Source organism: Hippichthys cyanospilos, chromosome 3 (assembly GCF_059441005.1).
Source record: "Hippichthys cyanospilos isolate Australia breed blue-spotted pipefish chromosome 3, RoL_Hcya_1.0, whole genome shotgun sequence".
NCBI classification, from domain to species: domain Eukaryota; kingdom Metazoa; phylum Chordata; class Actinopteri; order Syngnathiformes; family Syngnathidae; genus Hippichthys; species Hippichthys cyanospilos.
The window spans coordinates 16,438,573-16,456,894 of NC_142371.1; the positions used below are offsets into that span (position 1 = coordinate 16,438,573).

Here is an 18,322-nt window from a genome sequence, read left to right on the forward strand (position 1 = left end):
TACAAACTGAAATCCTATAAAAATATGCATACATTTCCAACACATCAAAAACATAGAATCTTCAAGAAATTGTCAAAGCTTTGTCTTTATTTACATGTCATGAACAAAAGCTTTGTCTTTATTTACATGTTGTCATGAACAATCATTCTCACTCATACTCGAATGTTCCGTAGTTCGTTTATATATCCATACAATTATGCAATAGCTATCATCAACGATTTAAAATTCAATATGCAGCATTCAATTAATATCTGCAAGTATTTTTATTTTCAAACAATCGCTTGAACGATTCTCCTCTGCAATCACAGGCCCGTCGGCGGCGAGCTCTTTTTTGCAAAGAGGCTCCTCGCGCCATGGCCACCCTCGCTAAAGGAATGAGTTGAAAAAGGAGGCCTGACAAATAGCAGGATGCAGGCGGCGCAGAGGAGGGCCCGGTCAAGTGCGGGCAAAATGCTGCGAGTCCCGGAACTCCAGGAAGAGGCTGAAGAGCAGGTGCAGCGCTTGGATGCGGCTGCAGTAGACGGGGACGTCCAGCAGGGCGCAGACGATGTCGCAGTACTGAGGCAGGGAGCAGGAGAGGCGGGCCGGGGGCAGGCGCACGCGGCCCAGGATCTCCTCCACCTCGGGCGGCCACTCCTGCATGAGGGCGTCGATGTCGGGCATGGCGCGGGCGTATTGCACGCTGGCCGCCGCCTTGGAGCGGTGCAGCGCGCCGATGTTCTCCACCCAGCTGTCCACGGCGCGCGGGTTGGACTGGGGACTGGACACGCTGGTCACCTTCAGCTGGGATGCACCAAGAGGTTGAATTACTTTTCTGTTTACGAATGGGCCACATTGTAGTCATACAATGTTCAAAAGACAGATTGGGAACAAAAAATGCTTGTTGTGCCCTTGGAGACGTGTCGTTTCCTCACATGTTCTTCGCAAACAAGTCAGACAGAAAACATCCATGTCTAATAATCTACCATCTTATTGCAAAACTAAACAAAAACAAATATTGGATCACCCATACAGAATTATTCTAACAGCAGTCAAAGGCAACTTGCAAGGTTGTTCATTTAGCCGGAAACTTCAAGATAAATCAGCATTTCGCGGGGCCACATAAAATGATGCGGCGGGCTGGCTCTGGCCTCCGGGCCTTGAGTCTGACACCTGTGATTTATGCCATGGTTTTTGTTTTATTGAATGTTTTGTTTTGTTTTTTCCCCTTTACTATGTGTTTTTGCATCATAGGTCTGAAAGTCCAGTCCTCGGGGCGGCTATCCTCTATGTTTTCACACACCTGATTCAAATGAATAGCTCATCAGCAACCTTTGCAGGATTTTGATAATGATTGAAATCATTTGAAGCAGGTGTGTTTGAGAAAGAAGCTTTGAAGACATACGGGCTGGCGACCCTTGAGACCTACCGGATTTCTCAAGAGTACGAGTCGAGTTTTTTTCCCCCCTCATTTTCAACCCCCGTATTAGGGGAGTCCACTTACAAGCGCATATCTCCAAACGGACCCATTTTTTTCCCCCCGTATCCGTTTGAATAACATCAATTCGATGCCGTACAGTTCCCCAGCCGATTAGGTTCTTCCTCAGCGATCGAGACACAGAAGAAAAAAAAAGCAATCACGCTGTTAATTCTTTGTTTGTTTTAATCCGCAAAAAAGCAAGGCCCCGAAAGGTGAACGACGTTCTAAAGAAGAAACGCAGTTTTTAAGCGTGACGAAAGGATGTTTTGTCGCTAGAATTTGGTACCTCGCTGGTGGCGTGCTGCTTGGTTTCCTCGGACAGCCAGAGCGACAAGAGCGTGGGGTCCGACTGCTTGATGCTGGGCTCGTCCAGAACCAGAAGGCCCAGGCCGTCCGCTTTGCCGTCGGGCCTGGGAACCTGAGCGTCGCGGGGGGGAACGGAGCGGCGGTCTTTGGACCGGGCTTCCAGAGAAACGGGCGGGAGGAACCTACTTTGAGGAAGGCGTCGATGTCGCCCACGGCCGGGATGAAGTCCGGGATGAAGGGGCGCAGGCTGTGTTCCAGCACGATGGACTTAGGCGAGTACCTAGCCCAGAACACGCTCACTAATTCACTCGCTTAGTCCCCAGCCCGCAGCGCGTCCCAACTCCCGCCCTCATTGGTCGACGGTGGAGCAGGGAGCCCATCGCGTGTCTTATGGAAGGCCGATCCCCCTCCTGAAACGTCATTTCAGGAGGGGGATTGGTACTTTTATAAGACCCGCGATGGGCTCCCGGCGTGACCGTCGACCAATGAGAGCAGGAGTTGTAATCTACTCCCGCCCCAACTCCCGCTTCCTTTTCAGACCCGGACGTGCCCGTCTCAATGATAAAACGCGCGGCCTGACAGATCAAAGACCTTCACCGGACCGTTGGAAATCTCTTGCCAAGATTTATTTAATAATAAAATGGTAATTCAAGTGTCAACTCTCATTGTTATGTCTGATTGTGTACAGATTTGATTTGAATTCGACAACTCACCGCACGATGTACTGGAATAATTCCTTGATCTCGGTGCTGACGGGCAGGTTGGCGTAGTCGGCCGGGTCGTACGCGCCCTCGGGAGCCTCGCCGGTATCGTCGTCGTCGTCGTCGTCGTCCGATTCCTCCGACTCTTCTTCCTCGTCCTCCTCGTCCTCCTCGTTGGGGCTGACCCCGGGCCCCCTGCCGACGGGCGATTTGGCCCTCGGGGGCTCGCGCTCGTCGTCCATCTCGTCACTGCTGCTGTTCCCCGACAACAGGCTGCGTCCCCGTCCCCTCCTGTTCCTCCCGAGGTCGGCCTGCAAAAACTCACATGGTGTGACGTTGGCTCAGGCGCGTCGGGAAGCGGGCAGGAGCAAGACCCTAGTCACCTGGCCGCGAATGCTCGCCTCTTCCGCAGAGTCGCTCACTTCCACGCTCTCGTCGTACGGTTGGTTCTTGACAAGTCGACGGTCGGGCCGCTCCATGAACTGCTAAAACGCGAGATTCAATGAGATTCAACAAGAACGAGACAATAAATACATGAACGTTTGGCATCACGTTGTACATAAATTCTTTACGCTGGGACAACAAGAAGACGCTGAAAATAACGATTGCACTGTAGAACTATGATTTTTTATTATTTCATTCCATTTGTTGCTCATATTTGTTTAAACCCTGGGGGAAATTTAGACCCAACTCGGGCCTTTAGATGTTTTTGATCCGTGACACCAAAAGAAAAGCATACAGAAACACTAGGAATATTGAATAGATTGTCAAAACATGTCGACTTTCAATATGCCCCTACGACGTGCTTGCAAACAAGAGGTCGCAAGGTGCACCCCACAGATGTCAAATTTAGCCCATGTCGGGCTAATTTACTGCCATTCAAAACTGGAAATATTGGGGTTCATGCAATTTCCCTGATTTCTGACACGGACAATTTAGGATATTAGCAAGCCTTTCAATGACTTCATTCAGTGCTTAGCCTGACTCCCATAAAGCGAGGGTCTCGTTATGCATTGTGGGACTTGTAGTTGACAAAAGGCTTTGATTTGAGAACTAATCGATACAGGAAAGCTTTTAATTCGCAACAGGGAAGCGTTTTATTTCATGCAACGCGTAACATATCTGCATATTCCAGTCTGCGAAATCGGCAGCATTGAATAACTGCTAAATGTTTTTTTTTTCCTCACAAAATGAAAATTCTTAACTAAACGGCCTCGGGATGTATGTAAATTTCCATATGTATGGATAAGGTTGATGTCACGGAAATATATTTATTTGACGATGTTAAGACCCTGTCAAAGTCAGGCCAAGTTGATGTTAAGGCCAGGTTAGTGGAATATTACCATATTATACCCTACATTCTTAGACTGAGTTCAATTTTAATATGCGCTACAATTTCATAGTTTCCGTAGTGACTTACATAAACAGGCATTAACATTTCCCACATCACTAATTGTCGTCATGGGATAGCTTACGTGCTAAAATGAGCCACCTAGCATCAGCGAAAAATCGGCTTCCTGTGGTCAAAGGGAGATTTTCCACGACGGGTTTCCAGCCAATGTTGTCCTGGAGCGGTGACTTCGTATCGCACAAATATGGGAGAGAAAAAAAAACAATGTGAACAAAATGTAGGGAAGAATCATTCCCATCTAAGCTTGCCGAGGAACCCCACGAAAATAACAACGGCAAACGCTTTTGTAGCCTAGCAACCAGAGAAGACGTGTAGTTTTCTTCTTCGCCCGATGTGACGTTCTTCTTCGTCTCGAGATAAATACAAATTAAGAAAGCGTGCTCTACCGCCGTTTTGTGGACTGGTGCATACGCGCGTTAAATACGCTTTCTCTCAACGACAAACCAGACAACAACCACACCAAAAGCCACAAATAATAACAATAAGAAGAATAGGAAACATTTTTGCCTGTTCAACGCAAACACACACACACACAAAAACGTATCTCAAGAGTGTTTCTTTGTGCCTCCGGGGCACTAGAGGGCAACTTGGGCCAAGTCGGCCGTCGTGATTGGTCACTGTGGCGGCGGGGCCGTTGTTGTGTGTGTGAGCTGGTCTCGTTGTTTTTCGTTCGCAACATTTTCAGGTAAATTATGCGTCAATAACAAAAAAACACATGACCAAAAAACGTCATCAGAGTTATGTTGAACACGCTTTTAAGTGTCAGTCGTTAGCGGAGGGGGCGGGAGTTGAGCTAACTAGCCGCGCTGAAGCTATCGGAAGGCTAACGTCACTAGCTACCAGCTAGCTAACAGCTAGTGATGTTAGCTAGCCGCCAGTAGAAAGTTTGTATTGCGGCGATGAGCTGCATTATGATCAAGTGCTAATTTACATTCAATTCTGTATATTTTAATTAGCAAGTAGTGATCACTAAGCACCTACGCATCAAAACAAGCGATTGTTTATCTTGCGGCTAGTATGTTTATATACATTTGTCTCGTGTTAGGAACAACCAGTGAATGCATGCAGACAGTGTTTCATGCAATGCACAGTACTTCGCAAAGGTATTGGGCCACCACTAACCGCAGCACATCTTACATGAGCAAATGAACACGTAAGTGCTAATGATTCATCACAATTGTATCTACTCACTGTGAAATCTGATGAAATAGTTAGCTTTCGTTTGCATTGATTGCAAAGGTAGGATATGCAATTTCATTATACCAGGAAGTAGCATTCTAAAAGACGGATGCAAAGTTTTTTTTTGTTTTTTTTTTGCAGACTAGCAGTAGAGGCCAATGTGTCCCAAGAGATCAAAGACTGAATGTGTGTGTTTGTGTGCAGACCAATGGGGGACAGCGATGATGAATTCGACAGGAGGCGGCGGGACAAGTTCCGAAGAGAGCGGAGTGACATGGAGAGATCCAGAGAGCGAGAAGACAGGCGGCGGGATGACTGGCCCGACAGGTGGAACTATCGTATTTCTCCGAGTACAAGTCGGCCTCGCTAGCCGTATTTCTCAGAGTACAGGGCCAGTTTTTGTTTCTCATTTTCAACCCGCATATTGGGGGGGGGGGGGTGACAAATGCTGTTGATTTAAATCGTGGTAAATGAGGATCCCGATTCTGATGAAAATCGATTTTTTTGGGCACACCCCTATAAAATACGGCAGAATGGGTCACGTCACGCGTAAACGTGTGCCCACTCAGGGACTGGGAGCGCGGCAGAGAAAGAAGACGGGACTACGATCGGGGTCGCAGGGAGAGGTTTTCTCCGCCGAGACATATGAGCCCTCAGCACAAGCGCATGAGGAGAGACTGGTGAGCGGCGGCCCGCCGAAGACCAACGTTGACCATTTTAAGCTCAGCGCGTCCCGGTCTTGTCAGGGACGACCACCGGGGGGAGCCGTACCGCTTCGAGCAGCCCTTCGGCGGAGGCGCGGCCCTGTTTCCGAGGGTGGGGCCGCAGGGCTGGCCCCCCGACATCCCCCAACTGCCCATGCATCCGGGAGCTCACCCGCTGCAAAACAGGTGCGAATGCGGGCACGCCGCCCGGTGCGCTCGAGGCCTTGACGGACGGACGCACCTTGACCTTCCTTCAGGTTGGCCATGGCGGATCCTGACCTGCCGCCCCCCGGGCCTCCGACCATGAGGAGCTTCAAGGTGAGTTAAGTGAGCGCCCAGTGGCGTCCAATTCAAAAAAGAAAACTTGGCCAGGCTAAGCCCGAGCGCGTCTGACGCAGGACTTCCTCCTGAGCACGGAGGACAGCGTGGACGAGACGGAGGCGGTCAAGCGCTACAATCAGTACAAAGTGGACTTCCGGCGCCAGCAGCTGCAGGACTTTTTCATCCAGCACAAAGAGCAGGAGTGGTTCCGCTCCAAGTACCACCCTGACGACATCGCGGCGCGCAAGGCCGAGTCCCTGACTGCGCTCAAACGCCGCCTGGGCGTCTTTCTCTTCCTGTGGGACAACAAATGGCTGGAGGACGTGTCGCTGGACATGGAGCACGCCACCGCCATCATCAAAGTGCTGGACGCAGGTGGGTCGCCATCCGCGAGGCGGCGGCCGGCGCGCCGGCCGGCCAGCGCGCCTTCCCTTCTGGTTTTTGCGCAGCCGTCATCAAGATGGAGGGTGGCACCGACTTGGACCTGAAGGTGCTGGAACCCGGCGGGGAGCGCGCCGGCGGCGGGAACGGCGGCGATCCCGCGCCGAGTCCGGCCGGGGATCCGGCCGGCGGCGATGCTGGTCGGGCTCCGAGCAAGGTGACGATACCGCTTCGCGCCTTTACTTTAGGGGTCGCTCCATTATTCCACACTAACGTTTGATATCAGCCGAAATAAACACCGTAGTCTTATGTCGGCCTCCGTCCAAAATCTTGGCATGTCAGCGCTCATAGGCAAGCGGTCCCTTCCTTCTCTTCTGTCCATAAATTGAATTTGGTATTTTGCACACCAAAGAGTTGAATTTGTTTTGACTTTATTAGTTATTTCTCTAGGTCCTTTTGATTTACCGTAATTCCCCAAATATAGAAGGCACCCTTAATTTTGGTCTTTTTTAGGTTACCGCGTATAACCCTTTGGCCATATTGTCAAAACTACAGCAAAACAGAATCGATCTCATCCTTTGTAAACGCTTTAAGTTAAGGCGGTCATGGAACGCCTCGCCAGCGTAATGTTGAATGCGCTGGAAGCCGTTTTTTTTTTCCTTTTCCTCCACTTGAGATTACCATAAATACCCAAGTGTCAAAACCTTTTACTGTACGAATGATAATTTGACACGTCGCCAGGATGAGGACGGCAAGCAGAACGGGGAAGACGAGGAGGAGGACGAGGAGGAGGACGGCGGCAAGGAGCGGAAAGATGAAGAGGTGGCCAAGAAAAGCCGAAAAAGAAAACGGAGCATGTCGGCGGACAGCGGCGAAGGCTCGGCCTCCGACTCGTCGCAGTCGGACGGCGAGAAGGAGGAGCCCGCGTCGCCGGCCGTTCCCCGCCCGTTGCACCTCACCACCTCCCTCTTCATCAGGAGCGTCCCGCCCGACGCTTCCAAAGAGGAGATCGCTGCGGTGAGTGCCCCCTCACCCCCCACCCCGCCGGCGTTTTCCGCCGCCGCCCCGGAATCCGCACTCACCGCCCGGGCGTTTGCAGCTGTGTCGCAGGTACACAGGCTTCCTGCGGGTGGCGCTGTCGGACCCCCAGCCCGAGAGGGGGTGAGTTGACAGCACGGATGAAAACAATTGTCCGATAATTTGAGTGTCCCGTTTCCAGGCGTTTTTTTCTGCTTTTATTTAGTGTGCGATATCGTAAGCCAAACGACGTATGTCTAATAGTTCACAAATGTTTCTAGGGAGTAAAACAGTATGCTGCGACACAGCCTTAATGTCGAAAAAGGAATCAACTCGCCAAATGCCAGTGGCTAACTTTGAAGAATATTTACATTCAATTCCGGGTATGCGCTTGTACTTGATTTGGTTTTGTGTGGGAGTGGAAAACGGCCGGCGCTGAATAATTGCAAATCCTGTGTAGCCCTAATTGTTCTCTCGCCGAGCAAATATCCCTGTTTTTTAGTCTTTGTCCCGATTATCGGTCCGAGTTTTGAGCGGGATATTTGAATAGCGAAACCTTTGACGTAAACGCGCGTCAGGTTCTTCCGCCGGTGCTGGCTGACGTTCGACCGCAGCGTCAACATCAAGGAGACCTGCTGGAACCTGCAGAACATTCGGGTGAGCTGGCGCCGGCGCCCTCCCTCCCGTCCGGTCGGGTCCGGCCCTAACCGCGGCCCTAACCGCGGCGGGCCCCCCGCAGCTGCGGGACTGCGAGCTGTCTCCGGTGGTCAACCGCGACTTGTGCCGGCGCGTGCGCAGCGTCAACGGGCTGACCCAGCACAAGCCCGTGGCCAGGAACGACGTGCGCCTGGCCGCCCGGCTGGTGCACGCGCTGGACCAGAGGGCGGAGCTGTGGCAGGAACAGGTGGGCGCCGCTTGCCCCTTGCTCCCGTTTGCCTCTAAAGCCACGCGCGCGCGCCCCTCAGACGGAAAGCAACCCCGTGCTGAAGAACATCACCGATTACCTCATCGAGGAGGTGAGCGCCGAAGAGGAGGAGCTGACGGGGGGCGAGGCGGGCGACGCCAAAGACGCCGCGTCCTCCGAGGTTACCGCCGAGACGGACAAGACCTTGCTCAAGGTGGGAGCCGCTTTTATTTTCTTGGATTCTTTGTGCCGGGCTGCGAGTGCGCGTGTGCGGCGCAGGTGCTGGACACGCTACTGCTCTACTTGCGCGTGGTCCACTCGCTGGACTACTACAACTTCTGCCAGTATCCGGCCGAGGACCACATGCCTCATCGCTGCGGGCTGATCCACGTGCGAGGACCCCTGCCCGTGGCCAAGATCACCGCTACTGAAGGTACGCGCCGTTTTTGCCCGGAAGCTTAGATTTCCCGCGTTGCGAGCCGTCAAGAAACGCCGCGCAAGCAGAATGATGAAAGCGCCCCGAGCGGCTGCCTTTGCATTTTCCTCGCGGCGGCGGCTCCGCTTCATTTTACCGCAATGGCGGAAGCGGTTGAACTTTCCGCGACGTCCTTTGTTGTGGCGCGCTAGTGAGCGAGCACCTGAAGATGTGCGAGGAACGCCTGGCTCCTCTGCTGAGTCCGCCCGAGGTGCCGAGCGCGGACGAGGCGGCGCGCCTGGGGAAGAAGGACCCGGAACAGGAGGTGAGACTTCGGGCCGCCGCGCGGCGCGACCTCGCGGCGCGACCTCGCGGCGCGCATGTGTGCGGACGGCGTCTCTTTTGGCGCGCGCAGGTGGAGAAGTTCCTGGCGGCCAACACTCAGGAACTGAGCAAAGACAAGTGGCTGTGCCCCCTGAGCGGCAAGAAGTTCAAGGCGCCCGAGTTTGTGCGCAAACACATCCTCAACAAACACGGCGACAAAGTGGACGCCGTCAGACAGGAAGTGGAATACTTCAACAACTACCTGATGGACGCAAAGAGACCGGCGCTGCCCGAGAGCAAGCCCCCGCCGCCCCCAACTCAAGGTAAGCTCCGCGAGAGGAGACCCCGATCCCACGCGGCGGCCTGACTCCGCCGCCCCCTCCCGGCCTCTCTAGCTCCGCCCCCCGCCAGCTTTCCCGCTCAGTCGCCGCAACAGCAAAGCCTTCTGGGATACCCGCCCGGCATCAGGCCCCTGCTGCCCGCCTTCCCCGCCGGGCCCCCGTACCCCGGCAACCAGTTCGGGGCCGGCCGCGGCCACTACGACAACTTCAGGGGCAGCCCGGCCTTCCCGGGGAAACACCCCAACAACAGGTGACGGAAACGCCGCCGGCGCCCGCGCCAGAGTGCGCTTTGCGTGAGACGGCGTGTGCGTTCGTGCCCGCGCAGGGGGATGCGAGGAGACCCGCGCTCCATCATCGAGTACAGAGACCTGGACGCCCCGGATGACCTGGACTTCTTTTAGACGACTAGACCAGCTTGTTTGCCACCATTTCCTCTGCACTCCTGTGTGTGTGTGTGTGTGTGTGTGTGCGCGCGCGCGCGCACGTGCGTGTGTTTCTTCCAGCTGGACCAAGGTTACTTTTGCAAGTCATGATGTCATAATAAAGAAAACAATAATCTGTTTTTTGTGTGTGTGTCAGCTACTTTGATATAACCCCAAAAAGTATTCAATGTAACGTCACCCGACAATGGCGACCCCCGTGGAAAGATAGACTGTGAATAATAAAAAAAAATTGCGAACGGCAAAACATTTAACACTGGCATTATAAACGATCTACCTTCATTTATTATTACATTGATGTAGTTTTTCAAAATGCCGTTAAGGTAACCCGATTTGTACTGACCGCGTAATATCTCCGATTGCCCACCTTCCACGAACGCAGCACTAAGCCTTCCTCAGTGGCCTTTATTCTGAATTATGTTGATAGAATGTTCCTCCTTGGTTGAAGAAGGGGTGAGTCTTTTTTTTTAATATTGCTATATTTTCAGTTCAAAGCATAGTAGAATCATGTCATGTTTGGGTTCAACTTTCTTTGAGTCTTCCTGGTGTAGCCTAGTAAACGGCAGAAGGGTAACAATCAGATGCATTACTTTGATATCAATGGCTTAAAATCATCCTGATTTCGATTTTGAAAGCGGCGCTTTTGCGCAAAGTTTCCCGGTGAAAGCGGAAGTCGGCCAAACCGCAGTGTCATATGACAAGGGCAGCTGCCGAATCACCACTTTGCTTCCCACAGTGGTCAGGCGCGGCGTACGATCAAAATAAAGTAGTGCCCCACCCACCTCTCCCCCAAAACACGCACGCGCATACACAGGCACTCGATTCGGAGCCATGTCACCATTCAATAAGAGGAATAGTGTTGTAATACGCCGACCGGATTGCCGTCATTCGTCGAGTTGACTTGCATGCAAACGTCGCCTCCCTTACGTCACGTTGTTGTTGTATATCCCTCCGCGCGCCATAGCTAGCCACTTTAGCATCGTTTGTTGTTGTGGTCGGTTTGTCAGCGATTTTCTTCCACCCCCCCCCGAATCCGAAACCAACACGGAACGAGCGACCGACCGACTCGCCGTCTGTCATCTCTCGTAACGTAACCATGAAGTTCCAGTACAAGGAAGAGCACTCTTTTGAGAAAAGGCGGTCCGAAGGCGAGAAGATTCGCAAGAAGTACCCCGACAGGGTTCCCGTGAGTAATTGGCTAAGCTACGGTTAGCGGCTAGCAAGTAGCCTGGCTGGCTGTCACGAGCTATTGCGGCCGGCGCGATTCGCGTCCCCGTCGGCCGACCGTGGTCGTTTTGATGTTGCCGTTGTTTAAATGTGCCGAAAATGCGAGCGAATGTCAGCCGCGCGGAACCTTCGCTCCCCCCCGTGGGCTGCGGCGGGCCGCTAGCTAGCTTCGTTTCAACGTCGGAAGGCACGAGCTTCCGCCTTTGCCAAACACATTACGCTACTTACGCAATCCGTTGCCTTCAATGCGATACATTAGTATGATATTAGCTAATTAGGTAATTAATCTCTCACGCATGACTATTTTATCCTTTTTTTATTTTTCAATATTCAGTGAATCGAGCGAATTCAAATGATATGCTCCTGTAGTCATTGCATTACTTATTTGGGATGTAACGTGATAAATGAAAACATAATAAAGCACTCGTTTATGACTTAAATTACCAAAAAAAAAATCTACATAATTTGTATGACTTTCAAAACATTTAATGAAATAGTTGGGGAATCTGAATACACATTTAAATTATTTAAAGATAACATTTTATGATGATATATATATATATATATATATATATATATATATATATATATATATATATATATATATGACTAGATGACTTTTTTTGTTCAATGCTTTGCGCATCGCCCAAAATCAAATTACATTAGTTTGTAGTCACTGCATTACTTACTTGGTATATAACGTGATAATGAAATAAAAACACTTGTATGAAGAATTAATGAAAAAAATAAGCATAGTTTGTATGATTTTAAAAACATGTCCATTCAATGAAAAGGTTGATAAAAAATGTCAGGTTGTTTCAGTCATTCCGGACGATTTAATCGATAACAAAGTCCACAGACATTTGAAAGTTGGATTTACTTCAAAATAATCCATTTTTCTACCATGTGGGATTCTTATTTATTGACATTTCTTATTGATTTGACCGATTGTGTGCATTTGCCAGGTCATTGTGGAGAAAGCTCCGAAAGCCAGAATAGGTGATCTGGACAAGAAGAAGTATCTGGTGCCCTCCGACCTGACAGGTGACTAAACAGATCATTAACCCCTGGCTGGACCAGCGATTTTTCGCGACGTCGTGAAATACCGGTCTAGTTCTACTTTCAACCCCCAACCCTTTCAGTGGCGTCAGCCCTATCCATACAATTATACATTTTTTGGGAAGGGCTAAAGCGTCCCATTTATGTTCAAAAACACCCTAAAATGTAATGGTAGCAAAAGTAACTGCTGTATCTTTAGGAAATGGAAATAGTGAGATTTGATCTGTCAACCAAGTCATTGAAAGGCTTGCAAATGTCTTAAGTTGGCTGCGAGCGCCAGCGGGTGGTTTGGGGGTGTCAACACAAAAACAAAAATTGTGCTGCACGTTGGTGAGTTGCCCTTGGAAGGATCAGTGTGTTCAGTATGTCTACAAAGCACCCACCCTATTTCCAGTTTGAAATGAGACCCACGTGGGCTACATGTGACACCTATAAGATGTAGGTCTCCGCCTCCCCTTTGCAAGCATTTAGAAGGGACGGCATATTGAAAGTCAACATGTTTGGACAATTTATGCAATATTTTAGCCCCCAGAGTGTTTTGTGTTTTTTTTGGGGGCGGTTTTCCTTTGATCTAAAGCCCGAGTTGGGTCAAATTTTCCATGGCGGGTTTAATGTTACTTGACACGAGAAATGAAGAAAAAAAAGGTTGCTGACGTTTTTGTTTGACATATGTTTTGTGTCTAAATCCAGTGGGCCAGTTCTATTTCCTCATCCGAAAACGAATCCACTTGCGAGCGGAGGATGCGCTCTTCTTCTTCGTAAACAACGTCATTCCACCCACGTCGGCCACCATGGGACTCTTGTACCAGGTGAGCTCGGTGCCCGCCCCCTTTGCAAGTCCCCACGCCGCTCTGCCGGCTTCAATGACGATTGATTGTGTGTGACTTTAGGAGCACCACGAAGAGGATTTTTTCCTCTACATCGCCTACAGCGACGAGAGCGTGTACGGGAGCAGCCAAAGGGAAATGTGATTCCCCGGGCCGGCCGCCCGCCCGCGCGGCTTCCCCGCCCTCGCCGCGTACATCCATTTGTCGGGAATATTTAATCTAGCTCAGCAGCTTGGGAGTTCACAGAGCAAAAGGCGTCAGATGCACTTTCAGCGCCCTTCATCTCCACCATTAGTCCCTCTCACTTTGTACCCCCCCCCCCCCCCCCCCCCCCCCCCCCCCCATTTCTTAGCTCCTGACTGCTACGGAACTATTTTGTTGACTATGATTCAATGTGGTTATTGTTCATTTTAGATGGCTTTATTTACCGTATCGTGAAGCCGAGTGCAATTTATTATTTTTTTTAAGAACTCTATAGAGCTGCATTACTGGCGCTTTCTCTCCAATCGTGAGCATAAAATGATAACGTTATGAAAATTCTACTGGTGTCTCTTGTCTTCATTCCTAACCTGTCAATGCAAATTGCCTTTACAGCGAAAGTCTACGCTTTCGAATGCGTAATATCAAATATTTGTCTGAAACCCGAAGACATTTGAGGAAAGAAAGAAAGAAAAAGGAAAAAAAAAAAAAGATCAAATTATGTTGGTCTAATACAAAATCTTTGACATTAGCACTCACGAAAAGCAATTCGTTCCAGCCTAGCGTTTGGATATTTGTGATAAATTGCTCGTATTTTCCGCTTGTTGGTTGTTGTGTTTACATTAGCTTGTTGTCAACCCCGAATTTTGTAGTTTACACTTTGCTCCTCCAAGGATAGGAGACATTTGACCGTAAAACGCCAAGTCACAAAAAGCTTAACGAGCCCTTACCGATATTGAGCTGATTGTAAAGGGTAAAAGAACGCTCGCGAGAGAAATCGCTGGTGGGAGAATACTACATTTCCCAGGATGCATCTGAGCGACACCAGAAGTGCGTCTTCGCCTTCCTTGTAACTGTACAGTTAATAGCGACACTGTGGCGTCATTTGTATAATATCCAAGTCGAACTCGTGGCATAGAGTTGTTATTTCAGACTGTTATTCCGACTTCACGTTCAAGGACACGAACGACGTCAAAGGTGAGCGTGTTTTATTTTTCAAAAGATCTCCGCGCCGGCTATATGACGCTGCTAGCTAGCGATGTCAAGCTAACGGCGTCTCCCTATTTCTCTGCGTTTGAGAAAGGTGCGCGTGCTTGCTTGCTTGCTCGCAGTATGCAGTTGAAATCGCATTCGGCCCTTATTTAATACATATATATCTGCAAGCTTCTTATACTAATGCGAGGACAACTTCCGCGTAGACCTTCAGTTTATCCATTAGCAGTTCACCGCTAGCTAGTTTGATCGCTTTCATTATTAGTTGTAATAATGAATTGTTTAGCTAAGTTGACTTGTGTTTTGCAAGTGGGGCTGGGCGCTGTGGTCCAACATTAAAATCTGTTTTTTTTTTTTTTTTTAAATCAGTGTCGCCAATATGATATTAGTCAAAGTAATGCATAGCATCAAGAGATTTCAAAATGTGTGAAGATCAGAATTAAAATGGACTCGACTTCAAAGTTGGCCCTCTGACGGAAAGTCTAATTGATAAAAATGACTTGGACACCCCTGCTCTAAAATGTTCAAAACAATATCAAAAACCATTGCACAGTAATACCCTGCCATTATTATTGAACTGTTTGTATAGAAAGGATAACAATCCTACAAAGTCAAATGGGAACTATGTATTGTGTCAAACTAGTTGCACAAAGATGCAGAACTAAGTTATAGCAGCATTATATTACATGCTGATTCTTATTTTTTTCTTTTAGCTGGCCCCCCCACTGCCCGTCAGTATGCCCGCCCTGCTGGAGAGACCCAAGCTTTCCAACGCCATGGCCCGAGCGCTCCACAAGCACATCATGAGGGAGCGGGAGCGCAAGCGCCAAGGTGACACACACACACACACACACACACTGGCCCTCGATTTCACCTTTTACATGGTTTTGCCTTTCCTTTTTTTTCCCCCCAGAGGAGGAGGAAGTGGACAAGATGATGGAGCAGAAGATGAAGGAGGAGGAGGAGAGAAAGAGGACCAAGGAGATTGAGGAGAGGATGTCATTGGAGGAAACCAAGGAACAGGTTTGGGTCAAAAAGTCCACACAAAATATAGTAAATGAGAATGAACCAGACGCTTTTCCACAAAAGCAGGCTGAGGTTAGTTTGATGTTGTTGAGGGAAAATGGGTCAAAATAACTGGACTTGTACTTGGAGAAATGCGCAAAGTGTAGAATTAGAATGTATCAATATTTGAATTTCCAGAGCTACAAGCCTGATTTAGTAAAACGGCCCACAGCCATTTTGTTTAAAAAGCAGTAGACTATGAAGTGGGGCGATATTGTTTAAAAAGCAGTAGAGTAAGAAGTGAGGCAAACGGATGGGTTAGTCGGAGTGCCTCGTGGAGCCATCGGGGCGTCGAGAGGCACGCGAGGCCCGAAATGGGTGCGGCCCGTCTTTTTAGGTGATGAAGATGGGCGAGAAGCTTCAGGGGCTCCAAGAGGAAAAGCATCAGCTCTTCTTACAACTGAAGAAAGTACTCCACGAGGAGGAGAAACGGCGGCGCAAGGAGCAGAGGTGGGTGCGGCGGACCCCCGCGCTCCCCCCCCCCGCCTTTTGCCGACTTCCTGTCCTTGCAGCGACATCACCACCTTGACGTCCGCCAGCTACCAGGCCGGTCTGCCCATGCACGCCGGCCAGCACCTCCTCAACATTCAGGGTGAGTGGGCCGCCGGGCCGCCGCCGGATTTGCGGGCCGCCTTCCAAAACGGCCCGTCCGCTCCAGCAGGCAGCCCCGTCGGTCACAGTCGACCCGGCGCGCTGCTGGGAGATCGCAGCAAGCAGCTCTTCCAGAGCGCCGTCCTTCCCGTGAGTAGCTTCCCGACTTGCCCCCCCCCCCCCTCCCCACCCCCCCTTTATGAAAAGGGCTCGGCCGCGTCGCGGCGAATCGCGCCTTCAAAATAAAAGCCGTCAAGTAGTCTGTCCGCTCAAAACTAATGCGGGCGCTAGAAAGCGGGGATGCCCCTTCGCACTGTTTTGGTTTTTCCTTCAACTCAACTCTAAGTATTTCCCAATAGCACTTCTGATGCGTGTTGCGCTATATTTGCCGTCCTGGCCCCTCTTTTACTATTGGCAACTACCGGATTAACTTTTCCCTGACTTATTCTATATCCGTATATCTGTCTAGATCTGGCGCCGTCGCGAGTAGCGATGCCTTGAAATGAGGCTAGGGATCGGCCCCGTTCCTCTACCCGCTAAACAGCTAGCTTTAACTTGTGAAAAGTCGGGGCCCTTTTCACTGCCGGCAGCGGCGTCCGCATCAGACGCGCTTTTGCTTTTTCTCGGACCAGACGCGTCACTATCAGACGCCCGCGTTCACGTCGGCTTCGGCGGAGCACGGCCAGTTCGGCGGGGCCCAGGCGGTCCACGAGTCCTACGGGGCGGCCCAGGCCCAACATCCCGCCGCCTACGCCGCCGGGCCCTCCGTGCCCGTCAGCTTCGCCGGCGGCTCCCAGATCCGAGGTAGGAAGGAAGGAACGTCCGACGCGGGGCCGCTCGGGGAATTGTCAAGCGTTTCCTCGTCGCCCCTTCAGGAGCGTCCGCCTTTCAGGCCATGCAGTATCTGCCCCACCAGCAGCCCGCCTACCCGGTCCACGGTCACTTCACCTCCCAGCCCGGTCAGTTCCCGTCGCGTACGCAAAAGCCGCAGAGCCATCATTTATTTCTCGCCGTTACTCTCGATAAACCTTTATTTTTTGGCCCGCGGCTAAAATTTTAAATGCTGTATTATCGTCCGTATGCCTAAAACCGGATCCTCTCTAAAACCGGATCCTCTCTAAAACCGGATCCTCTCTAACGCCGACCGAAGGAAAAAGCCATATTAACCAACTTTCGACAACTGTTAACTTTACGGCATTTACACAGTAAAGGTTTGTCTAAGCAGAAAAAAAATCCCAATTTTTCGGAATTCTGGATAAATAGGTTCAGACAATCAACCCCAAAAATGCAACGATTGACTGAATATCCAACGTTTTGTTGTTTAAATCTGTTTGAAATCATTGTATCCGTGTACGTACCATGTAATACTGTATATGCACTCGCCTCTATAAAAGTGCACTACATTTCCTTGAGTGCTTAAAATGGATGATTTAGCCATTTGTAACGTTTATAGTCATCTATTTAAAAAAAAAATGCTATTATGAATGTACTTTTTGACGAGGTCACATTTGAAGCAAACCTTTTGCTTTCAATGAACGCAATTCCAGTTAACGGTTATTGAAGTCCTCGCCAAAAGTGAGCACGCGATTGTGTAAAAGCGCCAACGTACCGCGGCGCGACTTGCGCTCTCGTGTCAGGCTACATCCCCGGCGGCGGGATCCCCCTGCAGAAGCAGCTGGAGCACGCCAATCAGCAGTCGGGCTTCACCGACGCGGTAGGTGCCCCCGCGGCGGCCGGCGTTTTTGACCTCGGGGCGGCCAGTCAGCCGCCTCTCGCCCCCGTCCCCGCAGGGCGCCCTGAGGCCCATGCACCCGCCCTCCATGCACCCGTCGGCTCAAGGCCTGCTGCCCACGCCGTCCATGGCCGTCCAGATTCCCGCCGCAAAGGTGAGTCCTCGGCGGGCGCTCCGCTCGGGACGCGTCCCTTTTCCTTTGCGTTGTCGCGCAGGCCGCCTTCCAGAGCTCGCCGCAGGCGGCGCCGCGTCACGGCTTCCTGCCCCACGCCCAGAGCGGCCAGAGGTTTTACCACCACGCCAAGTGACTCCTGCGCCTCATCCACCCTTTTGGACTTTCGGCTCCCGCGTTTCACCTTTGCTTGGCATGTGATTTTTTTTTCCCGGCGGTTGATATTTGGGCGAGCTTTTACCGTGCGCTCAATAAAACCATGACAAGTCCATGACCGTTCCTTGCCTATTGATTGGGGGCGTCCATGAATCGACTTTTGTTCACGTTTTGTTGATTTGCAAGAAATGTTTTTTTTTTTTTTATACATTGCTGGAATAACATTTTGGGGGTGACCGAAAGCACCCCTTAATTTATGTATCAATTAATACATTTTTCACTGGCGTGATTCTGTAATCACTGTTAGTTACAAGAAAATTCCGTTTATATATTTTTTTTCTACATTAATGGGGTTAATTATTCATCAGTCGGTACATTATTATAATATGTAATTGCTGT

General features: G+C 50.4%; 4 protein-coding genes across 6 annotated transcripts; 3 read left to right on the forward strand and 1 right to left on the reverse strand.

Annotated features, from left to right (window-relative positions):
• Positions 1-69: 69 nt before the first annotated feature.
• On the reverse strand, positions 70-4,209 carry ift46 (intraflagellar transport 46 homolog (Chlamydomonas)). 2 transcript variants are annotated; one of them, XM_088411150.1, is made up of 6 exons: positions 3,942-4,209; positions 2,850-2,948; positions 2,479-2,777; positions 1,952-2,045; positions 1,746-1,877; positions 70-783 (listed from the first exon to the last, which is right to left on the reverse strand). In XM_088411150.1, exons 2-6 carry the CDS (start codon positions 2,943-2,945, stop codon positions 436-438), a joined length of 969 nt encoding a protein of 322 aa, XP_088267276.1. In that variant the 5' UTR covers positions 2,946-2,948; positions 3,942-4,209; the 3' UTR covers positions 70-435. The 2 variants fall into 2 exon arrangements, with proteins under 2 accessions (XP_088267276.1, XP_088267275.1); XM_088411149.1 differs by having other exon boundaries at positions 2,850-2,951; positions 3,942-4,208.
• Positions 4,210-4,422: 213 nt separating this feature from the next.
• LOC148425945 (serrate RNA effector molecule homolog) lies at positions 4,423-10,025 on the forward strand. The gene is made up of 18 exons (XM_088411145.1): positions 4,423-4,562; positions 4,923-4,980; positions 5,261-5,383; positions 5,626-5,736; positions 5,803-5,946; positions 6,018-6,078; positions 6,159-6,456; positions 6,531-6,679; positions 7,204-7,479; positions 7,562-7,623; positions 8,058-8,136; positions 8,219-8,383; positions 8,445-8,597; positions 8,663-8,816; positions 9,011-9,123; positions 9,214-9,445; positions 9,518-9,713; positions 9,789-10,025. The coding sequence occupies exons 2-18, from the start codon at positions 4,940-4,942 to the stop codon at positions 9,862-9,864; spliced, it is 2,433 nt and encodes an 810-aa protein (XP_088267271.1). The 5' UTR covers positions 4,423-4,562; positions 4,923-4,939; the 3' UTR covers positions 9,865-10,025.
• Positions 10,026-10,837: 812 nt separating this feature from the next.
• gabarapb (GABA(A) receptor-associated protein b) lies at positions 10,838-13,558 on the forward strand. The gene is made up of 4 exons (XM_088411152.1): positions 10,838-11,089; positions 12,096-12,174; positions 12,880-12,998; positions 13,080-13,558. Exons 1-4 carry the CDS (start codon positions 11,000-11,002, stop codon positions 13,158-13,160), a joined length of 369 nt encoding a protein of 122 aa, XP_088267278.1. The 5' UTR covers positions 10,838-10,999; the 3' UTR covers positions 13,161-13,558.
• A 450-nt stretch (positions 13,559-14,008) lies between these two features.
• Positions 14,009-18,038, forward strand: gps2 (G protein pathway suppressor 2). Of its 2 annotated transcripts, XM_088411147.1 has the most exons (11): positions 14,010-14,192; positions 14,921-15,038; positions 15,121-15,230; positions 15,610-15,722; positions 15,785-15,864; positions 15,934-16,013; positions 16,496-16,667; positions 16,739-16,822; positions 17,501-17,577; positions 17,654-17,749; positions 17,811-18,038. In XM_088411147.1, exons 2-11 carry the CDS (start codon positions 14,945-14,947, stop codon positions 17,901-17,903), a joined length of 999 nt encoding a protein of 332 aa, XP_088267273.1. In that variant the 5' UTR covers positions 14,010-14,192; positions 14,921-14,944; the 3' UTR covers positions 17,904-18,038. The 2 variants fall into 2 exon arrangements, with proteins under 2 accessions (XP_088267274.1, XP_088267273.1); XM_088411148.1 differs by lacking the exons at positions 17,654-17,749; positions 17,811-18,038 and having other exon boundaries at positions 14,009-14,192; positions 15,931-16,013; positions 16,739-17,568.
• The last annotated feature ends 284 nt before the right edge of the window (positions 18,039-18,322 follow it).